The sequence below is a fragment of the Meleagris gallopavo genome, chromosome 4 (genome assembly GCF_905368555.1).
Source record: "Meleagris gallopavo chromosome 4, MGAL_WU_HG_1.1, whole genome shotgun sequence".
Taxonomy (NCBI): domain Eukaryota; kingdom Metazoa; phylum Chordata; class Aves; order Galliformes; family Phasianidae; genus Meleagris; species Meleagris gallopavo.
The window spans coordinates 644,905-659,940 of NC_139407.1; the positions used below are offsets into that span (position 1 = coordinate 644,905).

At 40.2% G+C, this 15,036-nt stretch overlaps 1 protein-coding gene across 1 annotated transcript in view; it reads right to left on the minus strand.

Annotated features, from left to right (window-relative positions):
- The window catches only part of DCHS2 (dachsous cadherin-related 2), a 53,645-nt gene extending 38,834 nt beyond the window's left edge, over positions 1 to 14,811 (minus strand). The window contains 3 exon segments of the mRNA XM_085221924.1: positions 229 to 1,294; positions 2,686 to 2,922; positions 14,739 to 14,811. Of these exon segments, the coding sequence (XP_085078050.1) occupies positions 229 to 1,294; positions 2,686 to 2,922; positions 14,739 to 14,811 (1,376 nt within the window).
- Between the last annotated feature and the right edge of the window lie 225 nt (positions 14,812 to 15,036).

Below are 15,036 nucleotides of genomic sequence, written 5' to 3' on the forward strand. Positions count from 1 at the left end.
TATTCCCTTTTAATTTGGAACAGTCAAAACTTGTACTGAAGTGATTAGAATGAAGCTACGAAAACAATCAAATCCTAAGGGTTAGTTTATCCTTCATAAACGTGATTTATTTCGTTCTCTCAACTGTGAAGCTTTCAGTTAGAATTTTCACGTACCAACCAACCCAAGAGACTCACAGCATTTCCTGAAAGCTTTACACTTTATTTCCATTCCTTTAGGGTGGGTTGCTTTCCAAAAGCAATATTAGGCAGATTATAAATCATAAAAATGCTACCTGTGTTGGAATTCATCTTGAAATACTTTCCATCAGACAGGAGGAAATATGAAAGTTGTCCATTTCTTCCCGAGTCTTTGTCAACAGCTGTGACAGTGCCAATCACACCCCTGGGAATTGGATTTTCCTCCATTTTGAAGAAGTAGCTCTCATGCATAAACAAAGGGGAATTATCATTTTCATCCAGGACATTTACTATTACTGATGCACTTGCATTCTGCATGGAGTTTTCCTCTTTTGAGGTGCTGACCAGGGCTCTAAAACTAAGAATCTGTGCACATTCATAGTTCAAACGTTTCCGAAGATAAATACAGCCAGTATCAGATCTGATTCCAAATGCAGCAGAATCTGTGCTGGACTCTATGGAATATGTCAGCCTGGAGCTAACACGGTGTGGATCAAATAAGGAGGCTTGAACCTGAAGGATATGAGAACCTGGAGATGCAGCTTCACTGATTTCTACTTGGTACACCAACTTCTGGAAAACCAAAGTGGGGCCCATCCTCTGCTCTTCAACAGTCACTGTCAACAACAGCAAAGAACTCAGAGGAGGACTTCCATGGTCTTCAGCTGCTATGTACAGAGTATATTCTTGCTGTTTATCCTCAAACACCATTTTGATGAGGCTTACCACTCCAAGACCTGAATCGATACTAAATGCATTTGTCTGATTGCTGATAAGACTGTATCTGATTGCCCCGTTGAGGCTGCTGTCTTTATCTTCTGCATGAGCAATGTACACAGCAGTGCCAGGAGGCTGTGTGCGTGAAATAATTACCTTATCAGATCTGGTAAGAAATACTGGAGGGTTGTCATTAACATCTATCACAGATATATTGACGTGGGTGCTGCTGTAAACAGGAGACTTTCCCAACTGTGACTGAATGGTGAGCGTGAAAACAGACTGGGTCTCATGGTCAAGCTCTTTCTTGATGCGAATGATACCAAACTGGGAGTGAATATAGAATCTTCCTTGTGGATCACCAGAGGAAATTCTGTATGAAACCACTTCTAAAGAATCTATAAACAAAAATAATAAAAGTTAAAAAGAATAATACTAGTAGAGTGATAGCATGAAGGCTGGCGAGAACTGCGAAGAATGCATGCTGTTCAATTCAGTGGGATAGGTGTAAGCTACACAGAATTTGACTTGGGTTTTCTATGATTCTTAGTTCCTGTCCCCAGAGCCCTTCAATAACATAAATACTGCATAAGCTTCATCTGAGTTTATTTATTCTATCTACTTGTGCACTGTTCGCTTTTCATCTACGGTATGATAAAACTATAGAGTGAAAAATTGTATAATAGCCTCTTGTTTTTCCCTACTCTGAACTGCAGAAAAATGCTCCTATAAATTGTTCTTAAGGGAATCACTTCACTATACACAGACATTCACTGCAGCAAGAAATGAGACAGGTAGCAGACCCCTCCAAGAAAGGCATTATACTGAAATTATTGATCATGGATGACCACTGCTTCAACCTGAGGAAGCCAGATGCTGTCTAAAGCAAGAGCTACGTAAAGGCTTACTGCCGAGGCTGCTCTGCAGATGCTACGTCTTTGGGGACAGTGGTCAATACACTGTCCCTCCCAAGGACAAGAAAATGGAGGGACACGACTAATCACAAATTCCTAAAACTTCTCTCTCTGCTGCACTTCACTTGCAGATTCATCACTAAGCCACTATATGGACACGTGGCTCCCAGTGCTCTGCATAAGAACCAAACATACATGGTTCTCAGGACAGGGTATTTTATGACAACAGTTTGGCAAAAGTTAACCCATTTCCCTCTAAAAGTGACTAACAAAACAAAACAAATAGCTTACCCATATGTATTTTTAAGGCCCAATAAACACCCATCTAAACTTCACTGTTTGATTTGGAAAAAAATTTCTTTTTTGTGGCAGCACATCTTACAGATTCTCTGATAACTCAGAATACTCTCCGCTCATGAGTGTTGCCCTCAGATATTCTTTCAAGGCAAATGTTTTAACACAAGCCACAACCAACCAGACCCTTCCTTATACTTTCACAGTGTACTCCTCATCTCCACATTTACAATTACACAAATCCCTCTGGAAAATACAGCATCTTCTTGCATGCTAAATTCGTATTAGAAAACTAAGGTTTCTTTAAACCATATTGCAAAGCAAGTAAGTAAATTAAAGTTTAAAAACGGGGCCATTCCCAGTGGGCTACCAAAGAAATGACCATCAATCTCCATCTGATCTAGAGGGCATCCCAAAATAGCAGCGATTACACCATTTGTTTTAAATACCAGCTGTAAATACTATTTGATGCTCAACAGAACTAGTAAGTCATCTGAAAGTTTAAATAAATATTATCTGTAGACATTTCCCATTGATGGCCACAACTGTAAGAGAGAATCATCTCTGAACACACAACTCACCTGGAGGCTCTCTGGCCTTTACAGCTCCCACCAGGCTGTCCTCAGGTGCATCTTCGGGTATAGAAAAAGCATACCGGGATCTCTCAAATATGGCAGGGGCCGAAGTGGTCTCAAGGATGTGCACCGTGACAGCTGCATTGGTGGCTGAGGAAAGACCACCCCCATCCTGTGCAGAAACTACCAGAAGCACCATAGAATGTGCCAGGTGACTGAAAGCTGAGATCAGGTAAATAATTCCTGAAAGTGTACAAAAGTAAAGGAATAATGAAAAAGGTTCAGGATTCTCTTCTCCCAAACTAGCAGGCTGTCAAAATGGCTTCAGCATTCCTCTGGCTCTAAGAGAGAGGGCCAGGCAATGTTGAAAAAAGCTTTCCAGGACTGTGAGACACAACGAAGAAGAAATGTCCGAAGGTGGTGACTGTGTACATGCTCTGCCACTTTCCAATCACTAGGCATGCAGTGTTCCCTTTTTAAGGGCCAAATTTTCTCAAATTATACAGTCTTCTACCATGCACAAAGCCAGTCACAGTAAGCTCTGTGTCACAGCACAGCATTCCTGTTCTAGAAACAAATTTGGCTAGATCTCAGAACCTCACTGAGCTAGTGGGGTTGTTCTGAGCTTTCAGCAATGTCGGTAAAAAGACACTTTCACCAGTACTAACATTTAAGAATCTTGAAGTGAGTTAGAGGAAAAAAACATGCTAGGAGAAGGAATTTATCTTTGCAAACAGTAAAAATTAACTTTATTTCCAACAAAATTTGCAGACAGTTAATTCAATTCCCCACTGAAAACATCCACCCAGAGGGGAGTTGAAGCCTCAGGAGCATTGGGCTCTGTGGAAGTTATCTGGAAAGCAATCACCCGCTGTCTGATTACAAGTTTCTATTAAAATACCATCTACTGCCATCAATTATATTTCATCTAAACTATGTGAAATAAGTAATTCTGTGAAAAGAAAATGCAATTCTCTGTCCAGAAATACAGCACTTTGGATGTACTTTACTTAAGATAAACACATTTTCATCCACTAACTCTGGTGAATGAGAGACTAGCTGTCTCCAAATGCATTTTCTTCACGCTACTAAAATAAGTCTTTATGAACATCAGATAATTCTGCCTGATTTTCAGTTACTCTGTATATTGCTACAGAAATCCACATCTACGTCAGCACCTAAATATTATTAGATAGAAAGAATGCACATGACAGGAATCTTGTCCCATCTTCTGCAATGAAAGGTTGTCTAACCTTCAAAGAAAGCTTTACTTGAGCAAAGACATCTCAGGAGTGAGAATTGCATCCAAAATGTAGCTCTCTACTTTTAAGCTCTGAGCTATGTTTGTAGCTTCCTCAAAGATGTAGGCTCTTGTAAGTTCTCAAGATAGGTTTAGTAAGGATGATGTTGGGCACTTAAGTCAGTCACTGAATGGTCCCATTTGTCATACAGGGTAAAAATTAGGAGAATCAGTGCATGATTCCACTACAGCATATCTTCTGAAAATTCAGCATGAAGCCATAACATGGCTGCAATGCACTTTTAAGCAGAGTAACAGAAAATATATAAAAATCCTTATAAATATTGAAATGTGCATGCTTTATATTTTCCAAGTACTGTCAGGATATTATAGCAATAAACTGTGCCTTGACGTGCTTAAAATGCCTTCCAAGCGCCTTCATGATCAAGGAAGAACGCTTTCTATCAACAACAAAAGACAGCTATTCCAGTGTGACAAACCACACTAAAACCTCGAAGATATAGGTGGATTCAGAATTCATTATCAATCCATTTCCTATGTCAATAACTGATGCAATTCCAAGAATCAACCTTTTTTTAGGTTTGTTTTTTTTTTTTTCCTGGTCTTCTTATAATTGGGTTTTATGATTAGTTAGCTTAACCTGATAGTATTCCAGAGACATAAACTTCTGTCATTTCCTGAGGTAATCTGAGCAACTGTAGCTCGAAAGAAAAAGGTTTTTAAACTTTTTTTTTTCCCCCCAGAGGTTAAACTTATAAGTATGGATTTTCAACATTGCTGCTGCCAAATTAAGTGAAAACATGAGATGGACTGTATATTACTAACTTTACCTATTAACTAATGGGTAGTTTTCTATTGAAAAGCCGTACAATCTCATTTTCATTTTGGATACTTCAAGATCACAGAATCACAGAACTGTAGGGGCTGGAAGGCACCTCCAGAGATCATTGAGTTCAACCCCCCTGCAAAGCAGCCCCCCTACAGCAGGCTGCACAGGTAGGCATCCAGGCTGGTCTTGAATATCTCCAGAGGAGAATCCACAACCTCCCTGGGCAGCCTGTTGCAGTGCCCCGTCACCCTTGTTCCTTCACATATTGGTGCAGAACTTCCTATGCTCCACTTTCCTCTTGTTCTGTCCCCACAGACTGCTGAAAAGAGATTGGCCACGTCTCTTTGACTCCCACACTTAAGATTCTTACAAACATTAATCAGATTACCTCAGAGTCTTCCTTTCTCAAGGCTGAACAGACCTAGTTCACTCAGCCTTTCCACACAAGGGAGATGTTCCAGGCTTTTTATCACCTTTGTGGCCCTCCACTGGACTCTCCCTAGTTTTTGTACTAGGGAGCCCAGAACTGGATGCAGTACTCCAGGTGAGGCCTGACCAGGGCAAAGTAGAGGGAGAGGATCACTTCTTTTGCCCTGCTGGCCATGCTACTTTTAATGAACCCAGGATCCCATTGGCCTTCTTGGCCATCAGGGCGTACTGCGGGCTCACGGCCAACCTGTCATCCACCAGGACCCCCAGATCCTTCTCTGCAGAGCTCCTCTTCAGCAGGTGATCCCCCAACCTGAACTGATACTCACAGTTATTCCTTCCAAGGTGCAAGATTCTACACTTGCTTCTGTTAAATCTCATCTGGTTTATTGCTGCCAGCTCTCGTCTGTCCGGGCCTTGCTGAATGGCAGCACAGCCTTAAGGTGTGTCAGTCACTCCTTCCAGCTTTGTATCATCAGCTTACTACTGATGGTGGGCACTATACCCTCATCAAGACCGTTGATAAAGATATTGTACAAGACAAGACCCAGCACCAACCCCTGGGGAACACTGCAGGTTACAGGTCTCCAACCAGACTCTGCACCACCGATCACCACCCTCTGAGCTTGGCCAGTCAGCCAGTTCTCAACCCACCTCCCTGTCCACTCATCTATCCCACACTTTCTTAGCTTCAATATAAGGATGTTGGGGAGACAGTATAAAAAGCCTTGCTCAAGTCAAGGTAGTTGATATCTACTGCTCTCCTTCCAACTACCCAGCTGGTGATGCCATCATAGAAGGCTATGAGGTTGGTCGAGCACAATTATCCCTTGGTGAATCTATGCTGACTATTCCTGATGACCTTCTTCTCTTTCAATTGCTTGGAGATGGCATCTAAGACAAGCTGTTCCATTACCTTTCCAGGGACAGAGGTGAGACTGACTGGCCTGTAGTTTCCAGGATCCTCCTTCTTGCCCATTTTGAAGACTGGAGTGACACTGGCTATCCTCCAGTCTTCAGGCACCTCTCCTGTTCTCCAAGACCTGTCAAAAGTGATAGAGAGTGACCTGGCCATCACCTCTGTCAGCTCCCTCAGCATGTGTGGATGCCTCCCATACGGGCCTGTGGATTTGTGCACATTTATCCCACCTAGGTGCCCCCAGACCAGCTCCCCCTCAACCACAGGAAAGCTCACCGTTTCCTGGACTCTCTCTTCCCCCCAGGGTCCAGGAGTCCCAAGGGGGAGTCTCTGAAGTGAAGACCAAAGCAAAAAGATGTTCAGCATCTCCACCTTCTCCACATCCCCCATTACCATCTCCCTCAATCAGCAGGGGACTCACTTTATACTTAGTCTTCTTTTTACTGTTAACATAGTTAAAAAAAAACAACCCTTCTTATTACCCTTTATCTCCTTCACCAGCTTCAGTTCCAGGTGAGCTTTAGCCTTCCTTGTTGCTTCTCTGCAGGCCCTGACAACACTCCTATACTCCTCCCAAGAGGACAGGCCCTCCAGATATCTGGATGGTTGAAGTCCACCATGAGAACCAGCACACAGGATTGTGAAGCTACTTCCAGCTTCTTATAGAAGGCCTCATAGATTTGATCTTCCTGATCTGGTGACCTGTAGTACACTCCCACAGCAACGTCAGCCATACCAGCCCACCCCTTAATTCTCACCCAGAAGCTCTGCACACGTTCTGCCCCCTCTCCCAGGTGGAGCTCATTACATTCTAGTTGGTCTCTCATATAAAAGGCAACTCCTCCACCTTATTTCCCCAGATTGTCTTTCTGAAAAAGGACGTAGCCCTCCATGACAGCATTCCAGTCATGCAATCTGTCCCACCACAGTCCTGCAGCTGTACACAGATCTCCAGCTTATCCTTTTTATTTCCCAAGCTACACGCATTGGCATACAGACATTTAAGGGAAGCAGCAGGTGCAGTTACCCATAGAGGGACACAAGAAAATTTTAGATGAGGTAACGGCAACATGACCTTTTCTGAAGAGTCCTCGCACAATCCTATGGGAAAACTCAAAGGTTTTTCCTTGCTATCTCCAACAGTGACAACATCCCTCAGCCATACACTGTCACATCTAACTCCCTTTCCTTCCACCTTTGGACCTAGTTTAAAGCCTTGGTAATCAATCCAGAGACCTTGCTCCCCTGAACACTCGTGTCCCACTTGCTCAGTCAGAGTCCATCAGGAGCCCAAATATCCGGTTTCTCAAAGGCCTGTCTAAGATCAAAATGCCCAAAGACACCGCGCCTCAGCCAATCATTTCCTCAATACGTTCTCCTCCATCTTCCTGGGTCCCAGCTACCCATCAGAAGAACAGAGGAGAACATTACCCGCACCCCTGATCCCTTCAACATCATTCCAAGAGATGCAAAGTCCTTTTTAACATTCTTCAGTTTCATCACTGCAGCATCCCGGGACCCAGTCTGAATGACAATATAAGGATAGTCTTCCGGCTTAATGAGCTGTGGTAGAACCTTCCTAATGCCTCTCACTTGCGCCCCAGGAAGACAGCACACCTCACTGGAGAGATTATCTGGGTGGCAAACAGGAGCCTCAGTGCTCCCAGTAAGGAGTCCCCAATTACCAAGACTCTCCACCCTTTTTTTGGGTGCCCTGACTAGCCCCGCTCCCTATGCCTGTTACTTCCTGTATTCTCAACATGTAAACAAAAGAAAAACTGCTCTACGTTTACAGCCGTTAGTAGGGAAACATTTTTTACTAGTTAAGCACTGCAAAGGCAAAGGGATAAATCCGGACACACTGATTTCAGTAACAAAGTCTAGATCAGATAGAAAAATGTACTCATTTAACTAGCTTCTATTTTTTCTCACTGTTGATGGAAAAGTGAATTCAGCACACAGGAAGAGGAATAAAGTCAACAAACACTAACATTTTCTGAGATTGTGGAACTCAGTGCCCTAACAATTGTAGATGATGTTAGTATTCCTTTAGCAAACATCCTAGGATGGGACGTGGACTGATACAACTCAGACAGTAAGCAGATGGCGAAAAGCTATGCATAGTTCACACCTCCAAAGCTGGTCTCTAAACCTGCAGTTTAACACCACGTAGGTCAGTGCAGACCCACTGATCTATTGGGAGCATGTCTGACCCAACCCAGCACACTAACTCCTCAATGCAGGCATTCATACAGCTTTGCTTTTTTACGTGTTGCAAAGAAATATGTGAGAAAATTTGCCTTGGAGGGGCACACACAGTCAGGTGACAAACTGCATTCACATTAAAAACAGCACTGTCCCAGGGAGAACCAGAGTGTCTGACAACTCCAGTTAACGCTCAGATTGCAATTTTAGCAATTCATCTGTATTTAAGATGCACCTGTTTTGCTTTGTTGTTGTTTTTTTTTTAATGAAGCTGAATTTTTGATGGTAACCGTATCAACATTCTGCAAAATTCTGCACTGTTTGAAGAGCTAGTTTATCAACTGTTAAGGGAAAGGGAAGAATTAATGAGGAACTATGGTGTTATTTACTGTCTACCCACATAACGTGCACAGCTTCAGCTTATAAAAATTACTTGTAAGAGCTTAATCTTCATGACATAAGCAGTGGTTGGGATTTCAGTGAGTAGTGGTTATCTACAATATAAGGAACTAGTACTTGGATATTTATAATGTAGCTCTGTAAACGTCCTCAGGTCCCAGTCAATCCTAAAACAATGCTCACCAATCCCATGAAAAACTCCAAACAAAATTTACAACACTTAAAAAAATAACTTCCAATGATTTCAAGAAGCTTGGAGTTCAACAAAGGCAAATTTTTTAGAGTGCTGGCTCCACCAATTTATGCTTTTTTTACAAGAAAAGTTTGTCTTAGCTTTTCAAATAAGATGGAGAGATGCTTTGATCCTTTTCTCCCCACGTTAAATTTCAACATAAAAAAACAGCTCAGATTTCCAACAAGTGTGATTAATGCACATTCTTCAGAAAACTGTTAAATCAAACAGCTCCTTGAAACTCATTTTCTACAACACATTATTAAAAAAACCTGAAGATGCCGAACTGCCTGCCTGTCACATTAATCCATTACTATCTTACAACTTCAGCCTGCTAACAAGCCCAGTCCTGTCCTGGGTTGGTTGGTTGGTTTGTTTGTTTGGCTTACCGTAAGGCAAATGTGAATGTAACAAAGACTCTTATGAATCACCACAGGACATCAGAACTAAACTGAACTCGGAAATAAACAAGTGTTTCATTGACACAGCTTTCTTTATGTTGCACTATTATACATTTAAGTAGCAATTCCCTGCCACCTAAATAAATAAATAAACAAAATCCAAATTGTCAATAAAGTCCCATACATCTGAAGAGACCCAATTTGCTGGTGCATGGACATTTCCTTTCATACTGCCTTATTTTGTTATTCTTAATCTAACATAATGGTAACTCAGAACCTAACACCAGTTCTCTTTGTGTGCAAACATATAAGGCTAGGCTTGAGTTTAAAAACAAAGAAATGGTTAAAAACAGCATTTAACAGTGAAGTGGGCTGGACTCTTGCCACATAAGCTGCTGTCGAGCCTTCCCCACACCCCTTGCAGCTCCAGCACTGCCATCTCACCTCACTTTCAGCTGCCTAGCTGACTGAAGTTTTCCAAAAACATCTTAATGGAAGACCTTTGCAATCCAGCTGCCAGCTTGAAGATTCAAAGCCAGTTCAATACACAACCTGGTGACAAAGCTTCACAGCCAGAGTTACCAAAGGTGGTATTTCCTTGAAGGCACTGCACACAAAAAGATACACATTTCCAGCACAGGCACTAACTGAAGCATGATAAGCACAATAAGAGATATTTGATGTTTTTGTACTGAGAGCACTGCAGAACAATCCAGATGCTTATCTTAATCCTCTAAAACAGAATTTCTACTACATACATTCCTTACTATGTTCACTTTAACAGCCTAGCAGTGAAGGCATTTTGTCAAGCCTATTTGTTCTTTGTGTGACTTGGCACCCTTTTCTTTTAAGTTAACTGTGAACCCAAAGGAGAGCCTTCACTTTTCTGCAGAAACCAACTGCAAGGCCCCAGGACTGTCACCTCCCTGAAAACTAAACAGCGCACACACAGGAAAGGGGCAGTGAGGTGCCAACCCCATCCATCTGAGCTCTGCTGAGAAAGGCAATGTTCAGCTTGTTCTGCTGAAATGGAAGAGAATGCAAGAACAGAACATGTCTCCACTGCCAGCAATAACTGATGGTTTCTTACTTAACACTTCATGCTTGAGAACTATACAATCTCTATTAAAGAAACATACTGATTGCCTGAATTTAACTGTACTAACCTCATGTTATTCCTTTCCTACAAAATCTGAGGTTTGAGTACAATTTTTCTCATCTTCATTTTTTCTGCTGCCATCCCTCACCAGCTGCCTCACACAGACCAAGAGCAGCACCCCAGCAGCTCATTCCCAATTGGTCTCATCTTGTGCATTTCTGAGATCTGACATTGACTGAGATACAAGAAAGGAGGGTAGGTTAGAATTTTCTTTTTGGAAATACTTTGCATTGTGTCACGCACAATGAGTCTCAAGTACACGTATCACTACTATTGCATTGTTGAGCTTTTGGCATGTAGCTTGCAGGAATTTTTCTCTTTGTACATGATTGGTTCTATACAAATTTTATTTGTATGTTTCAGGGACATGTATGCTTCAGGGACATGTATGCTTCTTTTTGTTTTACTATTCAATAAATGAGAACTCAGTGATTAAGGTCACTGTTCATGAATTATTCGGTTGAGATCTCTACTTGTGTCCTAACACGAATAAAATTCTTCAAAACTGAAAACTTACTGAGCTAATCCAATGTCTCATATATATTCCTTTAATTTGCAGCGTTCTGAATATGATATCAATTTCATGTGAAAGATTAGAAAAACAGCAATGGAAGAAACATCAGTTAAAAGATGTAGTCTCAAAACATTCCAGAATAAAAACACTCCTAATTTTACACGTTATTTATGAGAACTTCTTCATATGTTTAGCAAATGTACTATATGCTGCAAGAAAATGCCAGAAGTAGTTTAAAAATAAACTATTTTTTTCCTACAATACGGTATGAAAATATCATTAATCACCATAAAAACAGCCTTGCTTTCTTTAAAAAGGATGCTTTCTCAATTTACTTTGATGCATATTACAATCTGCTACATATTAAACATTTAATAAAACATACAGTTGAAAAAAATTAGATATTTTCTTTCCCAAAAAAAGAAATTTTGGTATTTTAACTTTTATTGTCAACCTATATTGTAATAAAAACAAACAAGACTGTTTCAGGCAATGAAAATCTCCCAAGATGCAACTATCGAATAACAGCATTTCCATTTTCTTCAATAAAACAGAACTTGTCAACATTCTTAACTGGAATTAATCTATTCTTGTGCTCTACACCAAATAAAGAAGGTTATTTTAACTCAGTTTGACATTAAATTGAATCTACATATGGTGCTGCAGTAGAGTACTGGAAGTAGTACAGGACTGAATTGCACGCTACCAAAGCAAGCCAAATGTACCAGTGGAAGAACCATGCTGCAGAAGTCCTTTCTTAACCTCTCCTTTTTGCTTTCATTACTAGGTGCTGTTAAAGAGATAAGATACTGGACTTAAATCTGCTTTTTGGATGACTAAAGTAGAAATTGCTACACTCTTAAACTTGCATGTTCTTCAGCTGTCTTCTTCCTTTATTTCTATCCAATGGACTAAGCCCCTGGATTGCCCTACATCTCTTCCAGGACATTTCAACTGCACAATGCCCAATGCTATTCAGTTAAACAGAAATCAGAATGCATGTTTAGGGAAATTTTAAAGCTAAACTACTGACCAGCTTGTGAAAAGGTACGTCTGTTCTACTCAATATGTATTTTTTTGCTGTAAATAAAAAGCAGAATGCATTATGACAGAAGTCTGATACAAGTGTCTTCAATTCAGTGGAGAGATCTCTAAATTCATCATAGAAATGGTCTTTGTAATATACATGGACAGCCTCTGTTCTAGACATCTAATATAGAGAAGATTCACGGAAACAAGAGCCTAAATGTCTTAAATTGTCAAAAGAAAGAGAAAAGCTAAGTTAAATGATTGTACTACTGTGATGACAACTGTGTGAACTCTACCTTTTCTACATCCTTTTTATACTATATCTTCAAATGAACACAAACCCACGGCTATTGACTTTCATGACTTCACTTCTCATACACAGTGACTAGCCCATTGTTCTAGACTGTTTTAAAAAACAAACAAACAGTTTATCTGAAGAATGACATGATAAAACCACATTGACTATTATTATTTTTGTTCATTTGAAGCAGCTTCTTTGAACCAGGACTATAATGAGATGATAACCATATTTTTCCAGCTTTCAAGAAGGTTATCACTAAGATCAACGGAAAAATTACTCTTATGCCCATGGGTGAAAGAAAATATTAACGCAACATAATGAAAGTTTGTGAATTCAATTTAATTTAAGCATTGTGTAGGTTTTCTGCCACACTTGTGATCATATCCTGTGACTTACAATTTTAATTACTTACTCAGCCACAAATACAAACACCTTGTCTTTCAGATAGCTTATTACGTAATGACAGGGAAAATAAACAAGCATAATTCAGATAGCTTCTTAGCCAGGAATGCTGTTTACCTTGCTCTGACAATCAGTTCGCAAGTGGTGTTCATAGACCACTTACGGATCAGTTACCTAGAAAAGGAAATAAACAAAGCCAAGATGTTCTTTACAGCACCACAAGAAAGAAATGATAATAATTCGTGATCTAGAGAAGGAACCAGTCAGCAGTTCTTCAGCCACATGTTTTTCTAGCTATATATTTCTTAAAATGTTTTATTTTCCTGTGGACAGTCTATCATCAACCAAGTGAAAAATACTGCTTCTATTTTTTCTCAAAAGAAAACACAATACATTATTTACATATATAAGAGTGTATCACAAACAATAAATACAGAATCCAAAGACTAAAACAGTAAAAAATATATATATATGCTATTACTAAATAGAATAATAGAATTCAAAGAACCTTTTAAGCAAACACCTGTCTGACCAATGAAAAGCTCCTCCTTCCTTCTTCCACTGAATTTATCTATACAGCATCCACATCACAGTGCCTGAAACAAAAGATGGAACCCCTTCAAGCAGCGTGGATGTGGCCTGACCTCAACCTCTATGAACAGAAGTATCACTGATAAATACAGCAAGTGGTTAACCAGCTAGTGTGATACCTGTATTGCGAACACAGTTCACTATGCAAAGCAAAAGACTTTCCTGATACGTCTATATAATTGCTTTCACAAAGTGACAGCCATAAATCAGCCATAGAAGAGGTTATAGTTTTTATTTTATAAATTTACCCATCTCTCTTCTAAAAATGAAAAGTGATTTGGGAAAAAAAGTGAGTCTTTAGTGAGTAATCTAATGCAGCACTCCAACAGCTTCATCTTACATATGATTTTCAAATATCATAGTGTAATGTGACAAACTGTTCACTAGTAATTAATTTACATCTCATAACACTGAAAATATCTTTGTCTATTTATACAGGCAACACTCAGGGCTATAATCAACAAAGTAATTCAAAGATGAATGCACTGACTTTAACTTCTCACTTCTAAACGCTCTACTAGTGAGAAAAACTAGCTGCTTAAGAATAAAACTTATCAGAAAGGTAAATTCATGGAACACTCCAGCACCATTGCTGTGCCTCCTTTTAGGTCCTATAATACTAAAAGGAAAATAAATAAAACAGTAGTGTTGTGTTCAGCTGATGGGTTTGGCAATCAGAGTGCTGAAGAACTGCTGTTCCAGTCATATTTGGACAACATCTGCCATTCACAAAATGCAGTCCACATAAGTAGATAATCTAAAGATCCTCACATAACCTTGTGTGCAACCTCTGTAAGTGTACAGAGAAAGTTTACAAGGACAAAAACTAGAAAAAGTCAACATCCCAAGAAGTGAGGAGGAATAACTGAAATCACTGCACCACAACGAGCCATTTAGTCGCTCTGAACATCGAACAGCTTTTGCAGCTATTTAACCCACAAAGACTGCAAAAACTTTTGAGTAGCAAATTGGCAATTTTTAGGTTCATTTTGTCTACATATTGCCAACAGTCTAAAACAATAAGCAATAAGCACTGTTGTAGGTACACTAGCAAGAACATAAATAGAAAACGTGTATTCCTCAGAAATCACACATGCCACTAGTATTAATAAGTGAAAACAAAACACAGTCTGATCTCTTGAATTACCAGGAGATCTGATTAAGTGCAATCAGATTCTGACTGGTTGCTTTTACCAGTCTTTATTAGTGAGGCTTATTTCAGCCTCCAAGATATTCAGCTCTTGGGAACCCGCAGTCACCCCAGAAATACCAGTGCTTTATATTTCTGTGGTTCTGATGTGCCAGGCCATCTAATCCACACAGCCCAATACACTCTATTGTCTCTTCCCCCCCCCTGGCTGGGGGCAGGCCCCTCTATGACAGGTTACCTCTGTCATTCTTAAGGCTTTTGCCATGTCCCGAAGCAACTGGAGCAATCACCTTTATGGAGAAGTTCACCATGGTGCTTGATCTGTCTTGTAATTTTATTATCCGTGCTTGAAGTGAGGAGTGGGTTGTTTATGCCACTTCTTCCTATCTTCTCCGTAGTCACGTAGGTAATGCCACAAGGCAATATGTGTCATAGTCTTACTGTTGTCACTTGCTCAAGCAGGAGGTCTTCTTTTAATAGCTGAGATGTTGGATGATGCAGATTGGGAGGAAACTGGTAGGCTGTTTTGGGAATCC